The sequence below is a fragment of the Balaenoptera acutorostrata genome, chromosome 16, assembly GCF_949987535.1.
Source record: "Balaenoptera acutorostrata chromosome 16, mBalAcu1.1, whole genome shotgun sequence".
Lineage (NCBI taxonomy): Eukaryota > Metazoa > Chordata > Mammalia > Artiodactyla > Balaenopteridae > Balaenoptera > Balaenoptera acutorostrata.
In genome coordinates, this window is record NC_080079.1 from 31336100 (window position 1) to 31353078 (window position 16979).

Genomic DNA, 16979 nt, shown 5'->3' on the forward strand with positions numbered 1-16979 from the left:
ACAAATGAAAGTAAACAAATACGGAAATGTTATAATTTCAAACAGTAATTTTAAAAAGTGTCATAAAGAAGAACATTTGAAACAACTGGGTAATGGCCTTCTGATTTGCTGCGAACCAGGTTAGATTTTCTCACCCTTAACCATGCAATATTTTATTACATGTTAGTTGTGTGCCTGTCTTCCCTACTTACCTTAGCTTTTAGGGCAGCATGCTGTCTTCTCTATCTTCGAATCTCCAGTACATGGTACTGTGATTAACATGTAGCAAATGCTCAATAAAAATTTTTTGAGTGTACTCATAGTTGACTGAATAGCTATGCCCAAACAGTGATTGATATGTAGTAATGGTGATATTTGCTAATCTAGAGACAGGGAGAATATTCTTTCTGTGCCTTGGAAAAGTGGTTCTCAGCTTGGGTTAGGTGAACTTCAAAATTGCCTATAAGTGGTAAAGGGGTAGCAGGGGGAGTGCAGGGAGAAAAAAGACTGCAGGTGCCCTAGCTCTGCTCACGAATCTCATGGGTGAACCTGCGGGTGTTTAGGGTTTGTTCAGCTCCACAGGTGATTCTGATGTGCTACCCTGGCTAAGAAAGTCTTGGAGGGATAGTAGTTGTTGGCCTCCTAGCCATAATGGTAAATGAGGCTGGCTTTCTGTTATTTTCCTGCCCATAAGGCAGGAGTTCTAGCCAGGAGTCTAACTTGCAAGGAATGGAGACTGCTGTAAACTCAAGTGATGTCAGGATATAGAGCAGTATTAATCAAAGCTGATCCAGCCTGATTTGGGTGAAGAGCACTTGATCAAACAAAATTACCAACTTCTGGTCTAAGATTCAGTACAAGCTAAGTAAACTAACATCCCACCAGGCTACTGGAGACTTTAGTATTACTAAAGGTCTTCCTAGGATTAATGTGTAGATCAAATAAAAAACTAAACTTGAAAAGCAAGATGCTTAAAAGTACTTAAATTTTAGAATAAGAATCTTGATTTAGTTGCAGTAACATTCATCTGGGTTCCAGTACTTAGTAGTGTACCTTCTGGCAAGTTTCTGTTATCGTTTTCAGCATGTTTCCTCTTCTGTAAACGGGATACCAGCCCTTTCAGAGGTTGTCAAGATTGGAGATTATGCAGGTAACCTGCCTCACCCAATGGCTAGCATAGAGGCACTTCATAAGAGCTTTATGGATGGTGTTACTTGCTCCTACTAGAAGAGAAAGGCATTATGGGCTTTCTCACGTTCCAGTGATCTTTTCAAAGGCCTTAGAGAAAAGGTAAATGTGAGTAGTGCCCCTTCCCTATTACATATATAATTAGTCGGCCCTCCCTATTTATGGATGTGAAACCTGTGAATACGGAGGGCCAACTGTACTACTCAGTTTTATATAAGGCACTTTAGCTTCTATTAATTTTGGTATCCACAGGAGTCCTGGAACCAGTCCCCCGCTGCAGATACCAAGGGATGACTGTATATCCCTTTTCTCCTGCATGTGTAATTTTTGAGGATGTTAATTAGTTGACTGACAGGGTTAAAATTTTAGGGGCCAAAAAGAAGGTGTGAATCAAGTTTAAAAGTTACTAATAAAAAAAGGATTGGCTTTTTTAAGTCTAGTAAACAAGCATTTACCTTACATTAAAGAGGGCATAATAGAGTTTCAGAATTTGATTTTCCAGTGTTTGGTAACCAGCACCACTGAGCAAGAGCTGTAGAGAGGCAACAGGAATACAGAGTTCAGCTCTCCAACACTGAAACCCAGTGAGATACATGATACTTGGACCAGGCTATGTAAAGTTGTGACTGGTTGTCCTAAAAGCTCTTAATCTGTCATACAAGGACTTGGGTAATGAGAGCCATTTCAAGTTGAATGTTCGAGTTGATTTCCTCAAATAAGACATACCACACATGACACAGAAAATATTGCACGTCACTCCTTTATCATACTGACCTGAAAAAAAGATTTACTACAGTTATGCTCAAATGAGTACTGAGCCTAAGTGGTGGGCCAAGCAACTGGAACATGATTCAGAAATCAGGCACAGTGAAAGACACACTTGGACGTGATCAAGAGGCATTCCGCTGCCATAAAACAATAAGGCGGGGTATGGGGGGGATTCTAAAACACACAGCAGGATGAACTCCTACACCTTAGAAGTCAAGGACCTTATCCCATGACGGTGTAAGGAATGGCTCATTTTCTGATGACCACATGTGGGAATATTTCAACCGCCACTAGAAACCCCAGAAGGGTTTTTTTTTAATTTATTTATATATATATATATATATAAATTTTTCTTTTGTAAAAGTAAATGCAACACATAAACATTCAGGATTGATCCCAATCTTTTGGAGTCAGGAAGAAAGTGTTTGATTGAATCACCATGCAGGTTACATTCATCTTCCACTGGAATGACTAGAGCCCCCAGTCACCTGAACAGAACAGTGCCCAGCTAGCCTCTGGGAACACAAATAGGCTCTCTTGCTTCTCCTCATTGGTCACACCTTGGCATGGTTCCTCCCTATCCCCTACTCAAGCAGGTCCTTAGTAATAAACAAACCACTAGCAACGCCCCGCCCCAGTTACTACCTCTCAACGCTCTTGGATAAGTCTTCCCTTGGCTTGGACTGAGAACCATGCCCCAGAGGTGCCATTCTGACTAGACTGTATGAAGGGAGTGGGTGCAAGAGATAAAATGGCTAAAATGGAATTGGGAGCCACTGCTCCCCATCTGCAGCTACAGCTTAAGATGCCTACAGATGTCATCAGTGTGACGTGTGCAGGGGAGAGGTGCAGAGGAATGGATGGGCTTGGGAGGAAGGGTAATCCTTGGGAAAGTAATCTGCTGCTCGACCTCACTTCTTGGCCTTGCCCTGGGCAGCCACAGCCTCCATGGCTTTACGCACGGTCTCTTCATCACCCAGGAACTGCATTGGCTTGATGGGCTTCAAGTTCTTGTCCAATTCATAGACAATGGGAATGCCAGTCGGCAGGTTCAGCTCCATGATAGCCTCCTCGGAGAGACCTGAAAATACACCCCCCCTATGATCAGTCAAGCAAGATATGAATCCACAGACCTCTCCAGCGTTGCTATTCATCCTCCAGGTGGGGAAACAGGTCCTCCAAAGACTTTCGTAGGAATTAAAACAAGACACCCTTTCTGGTATTTGTCATAACAGTAATGATCTGTGTTATAGTAGATTGCTCACCCAAGGAATGCCCCCGTAACTTATTTCTCAGTCACTGAAAAGCAAGAAAAAAGGATGAAAGGTATCTCTCCCAAAGTGAGATCTGGAAGCCCATAGTAAAGCAGGACTATATATATCTCAAATGTCCTATGTAGTCCATCCAGGCTGCCAAAACTCAGCACATCTGGGCCTCTAGGCCCTTGGGTGAAACAATTTAAGATGCAAATTGAGATTCATCTGTGGAGTTGTACCAGGTTGTGATTAAGAAGGACTTTTATTGGCAGTTTCGACTGGTAATCCTAGTCTAGAGGTGGGCATCTCAAACTTCCATGTGTATCTGAATTACCTGGTGATAGATGCATCTTCTCAATCAGGTCTGAAGTGGGACCTGAGGTTCTGCATGTGTAACAAGCACCCAGTGGGGTCTGGCCGCCTCTGCTTCTGCAGAAGATGCTTTGAGAAACAAGGATAGAGAGTGTGTTTCTCCTAGGAGACAATCTGGACTGTCTCTAAGGCTATCAATATGTCCAGCCCTTTCCTGAAGGTCTCCTTCATACTAAATAAGTCCAGATTAGCGACAGTTCTGCTTTAGCCCTCTTTGAGGGCCCCTCTGAAAAACGTACATACCCTCCAGGTGCTTGACAATGCCCCGAAGGCTGTTGCCATGGGCTGCAATCAGTACTCGTTTCCCCTCCTTGATCTGGGGAACTATTTCTTCATTCCAAAAGGGCAGAGCTCTGGCAATAGTGTCCTTCAGACTCTCACAGGAGGGCAGCTGATCTTCAGTGAGGTCTGCATACCTACGATCCTAAACAACAAAAAATCCAAGCTTATCAGTTATTACCGGTTGCATCTGTTCTGCCTATTTCTCATCCCCTAAGGGATCAAAGTGATGGGTGAAAGTCTCTCACCAGGGCACTGAGAGCTTGGGAAAGGGGATAATTATTATCCTGCCCCTCCCTCCCCCATAACCCTCTATAGGGAAGATGGACAGTTCAAAAGAAACATAACTTAGGAAAGGAGAAAAAAAAAGGTAGGCTACAAGGCTCTAACCAATTCACTTTATCTTGCAATTGGCTTAGGAAGGCCCTATCAGCTATGGATGGGTTTTTTTAAAACATGGCAGTAGATGTAAAAAAGATACATTCTTTTTAGATAAACAACATAAACTCTTAACTAAATCTTTTAATAAGTGGAGGTCATTCCTTGGAGAAAGGGGATTACAATTAACTATTTTAGGGAATTCCCTGGTGGTCCAGTGGTTGGGACTCTGTGCTTTCACTGCCGAGGGCCCAGGTTTGATCCCTGGCTGGGGAACTAAGATCCCACAAGCCCCACAGCCAAAAAAAAACAAAAACAAAAAACCTATTTTATCATAAATTAGAAACTCAGTGGGTCTAGGCAGACCCTAATAAAAGCTAAAAGAGTGAAGCCCAGATTCTAATACCCTGGTCCTGGGTGGAGCGAGCCAAACCTCCGTTTGTCCATACCTTACTGATGTTGCTGTAGAAGGGATGGTCAGGCTCCATCGGAGGTGGTGGGACATCATAGGAGCGCCTCCAGATCTTTACCTGGGCCTCACCGTGCTTGGCAGCAGTTTCTGCCTTATTGAGGCCAGTCAGACCCCCATAGTGTCGCTCATTAAGGCGCCAAGTCCTCACCACTGGCAGCCACATTTGGTCAATGGCATCCAGCACTGTCCAGAGGGTCCGAATTGCTCTCTTCTGCACTGAGGTGAAGCAGATGTCAAACTCATAGCCAGCATCTGGAAATTATAAGTTCAAAGTGATAAGCTAATCAGGTCCACTCTAGAGCAAGAATTTTCTTTCTTTCTTTTTGGCCGCGCCATGTGGCTTGTGGGATCTTAGTTCCCCAACCAGGGATTGAACCCGGACCCTCGGCAGTGAGAGTTGTAACCAGTGGACCGCCAGGGAATTCCCTAGAGCCAGAATTTTCTTACATATAAATTGCATCACATACAGACAACCCAAATGAAAATTATTTGGCTAAATATTTTATTTTGTACACCCTAGCAGGAAAAACAATATTCTGCCTTCGGGGAAGATAAAATTTGTTGATTTATGTTGCAGTTGACAATATACTTCCCAGTGGTTCCCCAATAATTCATCTAACCCAAGGCCCAAATGTACTGTCAACCAGCTAACCTGAGATCTGGGCTACTTTTCCTAATCCCCAGAGTGCTGTGCTTAAGCACATTTTAAGAATTTATTTGCTTTAATTGTTTCAAGATAAGGATTCAAAAAACTTGGAATCTTTTAATAAATGTAATAGCTAATACTTATAGAGAGCTTACCATCTGTCAGGCACTGGACTGAGTACTTTGTACGTGTTTTATTTAGTCTTCATAACAATCCTATAAGGTTACATCATTACAACCCATCTTACCAGGTGAAAATAGAAACTAGAGGAGTTAAGCAAATTATCCGAGCTCACAGCTATTACACAAAAGAGATTAAAACCCAGGTTGTATGACTCTAAAATCTACCTCACAGGGGACTTCCCTAGTGGCGCGGTGGTTAAGAATCCGCCTGCCAAAGCAGGGGAAACGGGTTCAAGCCCTGGTCTGGGAACATCCCACATGCAGCGGAGCAGCTAAGCCCGCGAGCTACAACTACTAAGCCTGAGCTCTAAAGCCCGCAAGCCGCAACTGCAAAGCCCACGTGCTGCAACAAGTGAAGCCCGTGCGCCTAGAGCCCGTGCTCCGCAACAAGAGAAGCCACCACAATGAGAAGGCTGTGCACCGCAGCAAAGAGTTAGCCCCCACTCGCCGCAACTAAATAAAGCCCAAGCCCAGCAACGAAGACTCAACGCAGCCAAAAATAAATAAATACATAAGTAAATTTATTAAAAACAAATCTAACCCATAACCACCACCTCTAGCTATCTCCATAGTTTGCTAATTTCTAAGGATCCTGATGTTTGTATTTTAGTTAGAACTGTCACTTCTGATTGATAGTTATTAACATACTTCAGTCCTCTCTAACCTCTGGTCTAGGAGAAATGGGATTTTGAACTCGCAATAATCAGGACACAGCAAGAGCTCTTAGAGGATGCTGATAAAACTACTTTGTTGCATGAAATTATACCTTCCCTAGAGTATGGAAATCACATCACAATCTCTTCATCCACAGTTCCTTTCTGCTATCGTCAAATTACCTCACTACCCTGAGAATATAATCTACCTACGTCAATTGTTAAACCAAGTTTAAGAGAAGCCACTCATTGGAGAAAGAGCAAATGCTGTGCACTGTCTGATGCATTTGTAAATGAACCTCTCCTCCATACACAGCAGTTACTGAGGGGTGGTATCAAGTTATGTTGGCCCAACCAGTAAGTTACAACTATTTGTCTTACTTCATGTTTCACAAACGATTATTCTCCCTCCCACTTTAATGGGGAGATGGCCCTTTCCTTACGTAGTGGGCCAGGAAAACACTCCTGTTTTCTTCCATGAGGCTACAAGGCCCTCTTTGAAATTCAGCACAAACTTTCCTGCGTATTGCCTCATATTGAGGTTGCCAACAGTAATTAATGAAACGTGAAGTGAATTTTCCTGCCAGCCGTTCAACTGAGAATAAGGCCAGTAAGAACTACACTGATGGGGGAAGGGAGAATTAATCACCAAGAAACTCACCACAACCCACAAGGGAAAAGACACAGATTTCATCACTGAGCCTCACTGACAAGTCCGAGTAGACTCACTTACCATCCCCTCCCTAATCTTTTTTTTAAAATTAATTAATTTATTAATTAATTTCTTTATGGCTGTGTTGTGTCTTCGTTTCTGTGCGAGGGCTTTCTCTAGTTGTGGCAAGCGGGGGCCACTCTTCATCGCGGTGCACGGGCCTCTCACTGTCGCGGCCTCTCTTGTTGCGGAGCACAGGCTCCAGACGCGCAGGCTCAATAATTGTGGCTCACGGGCCCAGTTGCTCCGCGGTATGTGGGATCTTCCCAGACCAGGGCTCGAACCCGTGTCCCCTGCATTGGCAGGCGGATTCTCAACCACTGCGCCACCAGGGAAGCCCTCCCCTCCCTAATCTTATGGGGAGGAATGGCTCCCCAATAAGATGCTGAGTCACTGGGAAGTGACTATCCACAGGGCAAGCCTCAGCTCCCATGCTGAAAAGCTATTGGTTGTTTCACTACATTTTCCACTTGCAATGGAGTGCTGCACATTGGATACACAAGTCAGTCCCCGAGGAAAAGAGCAGTTCCCCTTACAACTCTTAACAGAGAACTACAAAGCCTCTTCCTTCAACTTGGCCATCAAACAAAAGCACAGTCTAGGACACTCCCAGGGATGGGGTTAGCTGGTGTTGTGCAGTGTGGACTCCATCCGCCCCCAGGAGCAAGACAGCATGGGGAAACTCAGTTCTTGGTAGCTTCCTCCTGAAATCATTCAAGATTTTATAAACCCTGTAATACTTAAAGCCCTGGTGAATTTAATATGTTATTTTAGGTCTTTTACAGTATTAGATTATTCATATGGTCTTCATCATTCAGTTTTTGCTTTTGGTCTTTCACTTTTTATTTAATCATCTGTGATGCCCCTAAACAGTTATTAAAATTTTAAACGGGATTTCTTTTGAAACTAATGCTACTAACAACATTTACTTAAAAACTGAAATAGGGTCTGTTATTTTAAGATATTACAAGTTAAGGCATTTGATCAGTCTTAGAGGACAGCTGCAATTTGCTTTCCCCTAGGCTAGTCATCAGCAAACCACCACAGACCCATACAGTTCTTCCTGCCAGACAGCAGGAGAGAAAATGGCCTCCTGTACCAGCACTTTCCCTATCCTGGCCTCTCCTAACCGGTATGAGGTCACACCAGGCCATCCCAAGGTATTCACACACATCCCCAGCAGGATTACATTTCCCAGACTTTCCGAACCTTTGCTTCATTTCTAAAAGATCTACAGTGAAGGCAAGAAGCTAGAGAGAGCAAACTGGGGCCAAATACCTGATTCACATCAGCCAGGGGTCAGTGACCCTTTTTAATGGCTGCTGCTCTGTCCAGAGGTTAAAAGGGAGCAGGGAAGGATCGGTGGAAGCACCTCCTCGGTCCAGAGATGCTTTGAATTGCTGGCAGCAGGGAATGCTTCCTTATTAGCGTTTCAAAATCACAAAGAGCTGTCTGCCAGCGGGGGCAAGCCTGGGTAAGCAAGCTTATCTCACTGCCACTTCCACCTTTGCCCGTAACAGCCTACCAGTTCCTCACACCTACCCGCTACTCAACCCCAGAACAGAGACCAGGGTGGCAGACTAGGAATAAGATGTGACCTTGGACAAGTCATCTTTCCAATCCTCACTTTCCCAACTAGGAAAGAGGGCCAGGGAGGGATGGGAAGGAGGGAAATAAAACCTGTAAAATTTATAGGGCTGTTTAGAGGATCTACTCAAATCCTTCATTCATTCATTCATTCATTCATTCACTCAATTACATTTGTGGACGCATTTTGGACACAGGATTTGCGGAATGCTGGTAAACAGCATTCTACACAAGCACGTGGATGTCTTTGTACCTAGAACCCTGTTGGTCGCCCCCCGCCCCTCCCCGGCCCCAGGCGCCGCGTCACTCCCCCACAGCGGGGAGAAGCATGTGGCCTGCCGCTTCACCAGGATCCCCAGCATCCTCTTGAGTAGGCTTGGTTATAGCTGCTGGAAGACACCGGGCATCCCATTTAGCAACCCGTCCCCGAGTTACTAAGTGCTCGGACTAGGAAGAGGGGGAATTTCGCAAGGCTGTGTCGTGGAGAGCGCAGTAAGCTGCGGGGCTACCGCCCGGGTCCTCTTCCTGGCACGGCCACTCACACTCCGCTGGGTGACCTTGAGCAAGTCGATCCCCCACCCTGGGCCCATTTTTTTCAACTGCAAAATAAACTGTTGGAGAGAAGGCGCTCTCCGGGGGGGCGCGGGGGCGGCCAAGCGGCCCTCACCCAGCGGCGCCTGCCCGGGCCTTCGCAGCCCCCACCCACTGCCCCGGCCCGCTCCGCACCTCGCAGCGCCTGCCCACCGCGCTTCGCCTCCTCGTGCCCGGCCGGGCTCAGGTCGGCGTCGTACCAGCCGCTGAAGCGATTCTCCAGGTTCCACGCGCTCTCGCCGTGCCGGATCAGCACCAGCTTGTAGGCTGCCATGGCTGCGGCTCGGGGTGCGGCGCAGACTGGGTCTTACCGAGATTCCGGAGTCGCGGCCCTACTCCGGCCGCGCCTGCGCGCTCGCGCTCCACCGGCCGGCTCCCGCTCACTTGCTCGGCCAAATCTTTCCACTGGCTCGGGGCCGCCCTCCGCCCGCCGGGTGTACGCATGCGCCCCGTGCGGGCGCTGCAGCCGCCAGGGGGAGGGGGCGCCCTCCAGGACGCCAGGGCGCATGCGGCTTCCGTCGCCGGCCCCGCGTCCGCCGCGGTAGTCACGGAGCGCACGTAAGCGCCAAAGGGAGGTCGGAGCTTTGGGCTGTGCCCGGGTGTGCCTGCTGGCAGGAGTGTGGTCGTATTGCCGTTTTTCATAAGCCCTTCATTGTAATAAAATGGTCTTTATCATTTGAATCGCGCTTGGCTAGGCCAGGTCACACTTTCCCATCCGTACGCAGGGTGTGATTCACACACCTGTGTTCCAATCTTCACTCTTCCATTTTATTCGCTTTGTATCTCGCTTAACCTCGCTCAGCCCCATCTGTAAATGTACGTTGGAAATACTTAGCTGGTGCCTATCTACCTGGAAGGTGCTCAGTAAATGGTGGTTGTTTCTATCTCATTTCCATGGACACTGATCTCCATAACGACACGGGTTCTGACTGCTGGTTCGAAAGCCATGCTCTTTATCTAACACAGGGCCTTTTGTCCCACCTTCTTCTGGTTTCTCACAGCCTCTGGCCAGTGCTTCCTGGACCAACCACAGTGAAGCAAATTCTAGGCCGATCAAACACTCCAGGAAGAGAAGAGTTACTGCCTGTGCCTGCCCTACACCCAATCAGCAGTTTCAGTATCTGCTTTATCTGGACAGCTCTCTGGTGCCCATGCCCCTTTTCCTGGTTTATTTCAATCTAGCCACTTTATTGAGCACCAAACATGAATCAGGCAGTGGGCTAGGGTCAAAGATGGGTTGAATGTGTTTTCTACCCTTCATAGCAGGTAGAGTGCAAATAAGACCCACATGGAAACAGCTAACAATGAAATTGTGCCGTGTGGTATATTTTGACAGATTATAGAAAAATTTTTAGCATGCACTCATAAAGCACCTACTACGTGCCAGGCAGTGTTATGAGTGCTTTACAAACATTAACTCATTTGATCCTCATATCCTCATGATGATCTTATGAGGCTAGTACTATTGTGTCCCTATTTACTGATGAAGAAACTGAGGGATGAAGTAATTTGCCTAAGGTTATAGGAACCAAGATTCACGCCTAGGATGGCTGGCTCCCAAGTCCACGCTTATCTGACCTACTACTCTCTGCGGCCTCCACGTATTTGTTGCATTTTAGGCATTTATTGACTTTGAAGAGTGGGAAGGGTTTGAGAGGCAGAGAAAAGGCACTTTGGGAATGACATGAACCAAAATACATAAGACTGGCTTTTAGATATGTCATCTACTGTTTGTGAAAGTTTAGCGTGTCAAGTGTGTTAATGTATTATCTCAACCTTCCAGCAATTCATATAATATAGGTACTATTATAGCTCCATTCCACAGATGAAGAAACTGAGGCCCGGGGAAATAATTGGTCCAAAGTCACAGCTCGGAGCAGAAATGAAGAAGAAACCAAGACTCAAACCCAGGCAGTCCAGTGGCCTAGCGTGCACGCTAACCACAGTGCTCCACTGCCTTCCTCCTCTGCAGCTGCGAGAAGATGGAATTCAGTGACCAGGGAGGTGACTGGGATGAGGTTCAGCACTAAAAGCTGCACTTGGAGCTTACAGTCTCCCAGGGCTGCAAAGCAAGAACTGTCCTGGAAGGCTTCCTTGTTCAAGCTCCTGGCATGGCCCACATGGGGGACCTTGGAAGAATCCCTCTTTGGAAGTTCTCCCTCTGGTCATTCCTTCTGCTTGGTCATCCCAGTACTGATGCCCAGGCCCTCCCAGGGCTTTTCACACTAGCAAATAGCCATAAATAATAATAATGTATTATTAACATATTAATAATAAATACTATTAGCAATGTGATCAAGAAGACAAAAAAGATTTAATGAGGTACCGATTTAGAGCATATGAATCTGAGGGTCTATGGACAGATTTCCTCTCCAGGAGGATGCCTGGTAAGGGATCCCTTGCCCACTGGGATTGGAACTGAGCAGATAACTAGGATACTTTGGACAGGAGGCCAAGGGCTTCTGTGCCACCAGCCTTGGGAAAGAGCCCAGGAAGTCCTACTTTATTGCTTTTACCAACCCCCTCCGCCTCCAGAAAGGATCTCTCATCTCCTTGGAATTCTGAGGAGCTCTGATTAACTCACAGCATGTCTACCTTGGAGCATCAGAGACTTTTTATGTATGTGTCAGATCCACTCAACTAGAAACTCCTTGAGGGTGGGTACCGCATCTCTATTTTATACACCCATACACAAGCACTAAGCATGATGCCTTTGCCCATGGCCAACTCCCTGAGTGTCCTTGAGTGTCAGAGCTAGGAGAGACCTTGATAATTCTCCACTGCAAGTCCCCACCGCCAGCCACCTCCAGTCCACAGGTAACAGATGAGGAAAGTGAGGTGAGCCTTTCAAAAGCACAGGAGATGAGCAGGGGACTGGGTTCATCAGTGAGAAGTCAGAGGTGATCCATGGAGAAGGGCCCCAAAGTTGGGGCTTGCTGTGTCAGGGAAAGGCAGGAGCCCGGAGAAATCCGGAAAAGAAGGGGGCTGAGGGGAACCATGTGAGGACTGTGAAGGCTTTGCAGCTGGAAGCCAGAATTCCTGGGCAGAGATTGGGATTCATTCAGCATCTACCACAGCATCACAAATCTGGGAAGAAGCTTAGAGCCTATCAAACCAAGATTTCTCAAATGACAGTAAAGGGTAAGGATAAACCAGTGTATGTTGCCCTCTACTACTTTTTTTTTTTTTAAATCTTAATTGTTATCTCTCCTGAACACAAGACACACAGACATTTGTCAGGGCTGATTCCTGGGCCCTTCTAAAGAAGTGGGTGGATACAGGAGCACATTCACATAACCTGAGAACCGAGCAGTGTGAAGCCTCTGATCACAGCTGGGGGGCAGCTTGGGGAGCAGCCTGAGGGACCCACTGCACAGCTCCCAAACAGGTCACCTCCTTCCCTCCCTGCCCGGCAGGGAGTAACTATGGCCAAATAAGCCCTCCTTCCTGCATGGCGCATGGGGGTGGGGACCTGTGCTCCAGAGCCTTCTTTACTCTCATCTCCTGGTCAGGGACATTCATCAGTGACAGCTCTCATCTCTTCCTGGGGCCCCCAGCCAGCCTCTAATCCCTGAACTCTTAGGGCAGACAGCCTCCCTTCTAGCTCAGTGCTCTAATTCCTCAGGCCTCAGGGAAATTCCCAGGACTGGAACAGCTTCCAACCACCAAGCTTGTTGGTTCAGCTGCTACAAAAACTCAGATAAAGATAATCAGTGATCACAGCCCTATTGCCCTCGCTTGTCCCTTAAAATAATAAAGGCCTCTCTCAAGCTTCCCTTCCCATTTATTTTTTTCTGCAGAAGGATAACGCCCTTATCAAGTACCAGACATTCAGTGAAGGACCCGATTTAGAATCCCAGCGGGGCGAACCACGTTTTCTGCTGGGTGGAAGGTGGGGCGGGCGGCTGCCGTTCAGCCCACAGGACTCCCCATCAGGACACCATGTCTTTATTTGTTCAACATCTTGCAAACTCATCACGTGATGCTCAGATCTCCCCAGCTCAGCTGGTGCCTTAGGCAGAGAGGACTCCTGCCTCGGAAAGTGACTGTGGCTCATGTCTCAAGACTCTGAGCTTCTAAGAGAGGAAGCAGGGCTTCAAGGAAGGGTAAAACACATACTTCACAGCCTTCTACAGTTGCCATCTGAAGATAGAGCTGGAACTGGCTTCCTACAGCTCCCCTGACAAAACCCTTTCTTCTCCAACCTCAAAACCCAGCTTCAGACTTGAGTGTCCAGCCCAGCCATAGTAAAAAACCCTTCTCCCCGGATTATGGAACTCTCAGTCTCTGAAAAGAAACCACCAGAGGTGCACGAGGTCCTCTGCCTCTAGGCCCTGCGTGTGAGAACTATGATGATAAAAATGCTCAAAACAGGGCAATAAGCCAACCCGTCTATTCTCCTTCACATCAAACTGTTTTCCTAGTCTATGTTTCTTTGGATTAAATTCTAAGTGTAAAACAGACATCTTATTAATTTGAGATGTCTGGTTTTTGTGATTAGCAGTAATCTTTTGATGTTTGCCTACATGGGATTTTGGGGGGGGTTTGTGTTTTTTTGTTTTGTCTTTTCAGCAAACACGATTATGTATCCTGGCTCCTCCCTTACCTTCCCAGAGCAGTTCCTCAAAGCTATCTGAGAGGCTGTCTCCCTGGCTATAGTCCTCAGTAAGGTGCCCAGATAAAATTTCATTCACTCCTAGGTCCTATTTTTGATTTGATACATGACGTTCCCCCAGGCCAGGACCTTCCCCTGCTATACAACTAATATCCCTTGTCCCTTATTGGGATCACCCCAGGCCCAGGATTTGGAAGGAGATGACAGAAACTGGACCTTATTGCCACTGCCTGGACCAGGCAGGTGTCTCGCCCCAAACAGCCCCTAAATCCCTCTGGACATTTAACCCCTTGAGAAACATGGTCCATCGTTAAAGTAAAATGCCCCTGTGGGGGAGGGGTGAATGGTTTAAGCCAGCTGTCACTTGAGGAAAAAAAGTTCTCATACCCCAAAGACTGTCCTGTTGCCATGGCAACAAGTAACCACCCCAAAGGGTTTTAAACCACTTAAGCAATGATAAGTCATCTCCCTTTAATTGAACAATGACAGTTTGCCTCGGTGACCACTCTTCTGTAAGCCAGCCGATCAGCAACAGCCACACTTCAGTTCACCAACCAATCCCTAAACTCTCCCTTCTCTAAGCACGCCCATCACTGACCTTCACACCTCCCAGCACCACATAGAGGGTCACTTCCCTGCTCCACTCAAGGCGATTGCCCCACAGACAGTGCTGTATCTTCCTGAAGTAAGTCAGAGATTCAGCTTTTTGTTTCAGCTATTGAGAGGTGGTGTCTTCCATAGACACCCTCCATTCATATTCTGGAATGTCACCTCTCTGGGAGTAATTTTTCCTCCCTTCTAGGGCTATTGCTAGTCTCTATGATGTCTTGGTTAATTAGAAAAAGACCAACCCTTCTTCTAGACAAGGCTCCAATGAGGATGGGATTTCAGATCCCTCAGCTGGGAAACTGAGCAGTCCACAGCCTGCACAACTGCACATGCAACCCTGCTCATCCCTCATAACTGGTCAGTCAGTGAGTGCTGCCCATTCCACCTCCCAAATATATTTTTCAATTTGTCCTCTCCTCTTTGCTCCCACTGCCACTGCTTTGGTGTCAGACCTCATTGTTTCTTGCCTGTTGTAGTCTCTAACTGGCACCCACCTCTAGAGCAAACATGTTATGCTACCCCTAGTCTCTGTGCCTTTGCAGCTGCTGTTCCCTCGGCCTGGCCCATACCTCTAACTTTCCTTTCAGGTCAACTTCAAGTCGCTGTGCAGCTCCAATGTCACTGCAATGGACTGAATGTTTATGTCCTCCCAAAATTCATCTGTTGAAATCCTAACCCTCAATGTGATGGCAGTAGGAGGTGGAGGCTATAAGAGGTGATTAGGTCATGAAGGCTCATGGGATTAGAACCTTATAAAAGAAAGCCCACAGTGTTCCCTTGCCCTTTTTGCCATGTGAGGACACAGCAAGAAGACAGCAGTCTACGGATCAGGAAGTGGCCCTCACCTGACACTGAATCTGCCTGTACGGCTTCCCAGCCTCCAGAACTGTGAAAAACAAATTTCTGCTGTTTATAAGCCACCAAGTTTATGGTATTCTGTTATAGCAGCCCGAATAGACCAAGACTGTCACCTTTTACCTGAAAGCTGTCCCTGACTCTCCTCTGAGGCCTGCCCACACCCAGCCAGGCTCGGGGCTCCCGTCCTCCTGGGCACCTGGCCAGGCTCGGGGCTTCCGTCCTCCTGGGTGTACCTGGATGATGGCACTGATCATCACCACCATGTTTTTTTTGCTGCCACCCCAACCAGCCTGTGAGTGCTGGACGTGAGAACTAGGCTACTTTCATCTCTTCATAACCAGCTGGTCATGAGGAAAAGGACTTGAGAGAAAAGTAAGTTACAATTCCAACTCTACCATTTAATGCTGTTGGGAACTTAAGCAAGTTACTTGACTTTCCACAGCTTTGGTTTCTCCATCTGTAAAATGTGGATAATGATGTGAAAGGAATATCAAAATGGAGTCAGTGTTGCTAAGACAGTGCTCTGAAATGGAGCTGGGAGGCCTTTGAGGAAGCGTGACTTATGCTTGTCTCAGCCTGGATAGAAATCTGACCTTCTGAGCACTTATTACCTTAATGCATGCATCCAGGACATCTGCCCAATGTTCCAGAAACTCAAGATATTTATCAGACCCTTACCCTAAAACACTTGTGACAGCCTATCCCTTAACGACAAACATTTCCTTTCTTGTGCCAGAGTGCAGCCTGTGGCTTTTGCCTTTAAAAGCCCCTGACTCCCTTCCCTGGAACACTCTTTAGGTTTCACCCAAATTTGTGTCTCCAGAATTGCAATTCTTAAGAACAAAATAAACTCTTCTCTTATTTGCAGCCTTGTGTGTGTGTGTGTGTGTGTGTTTATTGTTGTTATTGTTGTTTGGTTGACAATAATAACACCTCCTGCACAGCCTGGTTGTGAGAACTCAGCAGGATCATGAGTGTAAGATGCTTCCGAAACTTCCTATTAAAATTCAGACCCCTGGGGCTTCCCTGGTGGCGCACTGGTTAAGAATCCGCCTGCCAATGCAGGGGACATGGGTTCGAGCCCTGGTCCGGGAATATCGCACATGCCGCGGAGCAGCTAATCCCGTGCGCCACAACTACTGAGCTTGTGCTCTAGAGCTCGTGAGCCACAACTACTGAGCCCGTGTGCCACAACTACTGAAGCCCGTGCACCTAGAGCCCATGCTCTGCAACAAGAGAAGCCACTGCAATGAGAAGACGTGCAAAAAAAAAAAAAGAGTGGACCAGAATGGTCCCTGTCCTCAGGGGGTTCACAGTCAGTGGGAGGCAGAGAAGCAAAATGCAATTCTTTTTTTTTTAAATTAATTAATTTATTAATTTATTTATTTATTTATTTTTGGCTGTGTTGGTTCTTCATTGCTGCACGCGGGCTTTCTCTAGTTGCAGCGAGCGGGGGCTGCTCTTCGTTGCGGTGCACAGACTTCTCATTGCGGTGGCTTCTCTTGGTGCGGAGCACGGGCTCTAGGCATGCGGGCTTCAGTAGTTGTGGCTCGCAGGCTCTAGAGCTCAGGCTCAGTAGTTGTGACGCATGGGCTTAGTTGCTTCGCGGCATGTGGGATCTTCCCGGACCAGGGATCGAATCCGTGTCCCCTGCATTGGCAGGAGGGTTCTTAAGCACTGCACCACCAGGGAAGTCCAAGATTGACTTTATGGGAATCAGGATGCCAGGTAGTGGTGATCACACTGTCTCTCCTTACCCAGACTCCCTTCTGCCAGCCATGGACACCTGCTGTCAGGTGGGAAGAAATGGTGGACTCCACCTTGGAGACAGTTC

The 16979-nt window shown here is 47.0% G+C and overlaps 1 protein-coding gene across 1 annotated transcript; it reads right to left on the reverse strand.

Annotated features, from left to right (window-relative positions):
• Window positions 1-1911: 1911 nt before the first annotated feature.
• On the reverse strand, window positions 1912-9475 carry PGAM1 (phosphoglycerate mutase 1). The gene is made up of 4 exons (XM_007187424.3): window positions 9199-9475; window positions 4670-4944; window positions 3807-3987; window positions 1912-3016 (listed from the first exon to the last, which is right to left on the reverse strand). The coding sequence occupies exons 1-4, from the start codon at window positions 9335-9337 to the stop codon at window positions 2847-2849; spliced, it is 765 nt and encodes a 254-aa protein (XP_007187486.1). The 5' UTR covers window positions 9338-9475; the 3' UTR covers window positions 1912-2846.
• Window positions 9476-16979: the final 7504 nt, after the last annotated feature.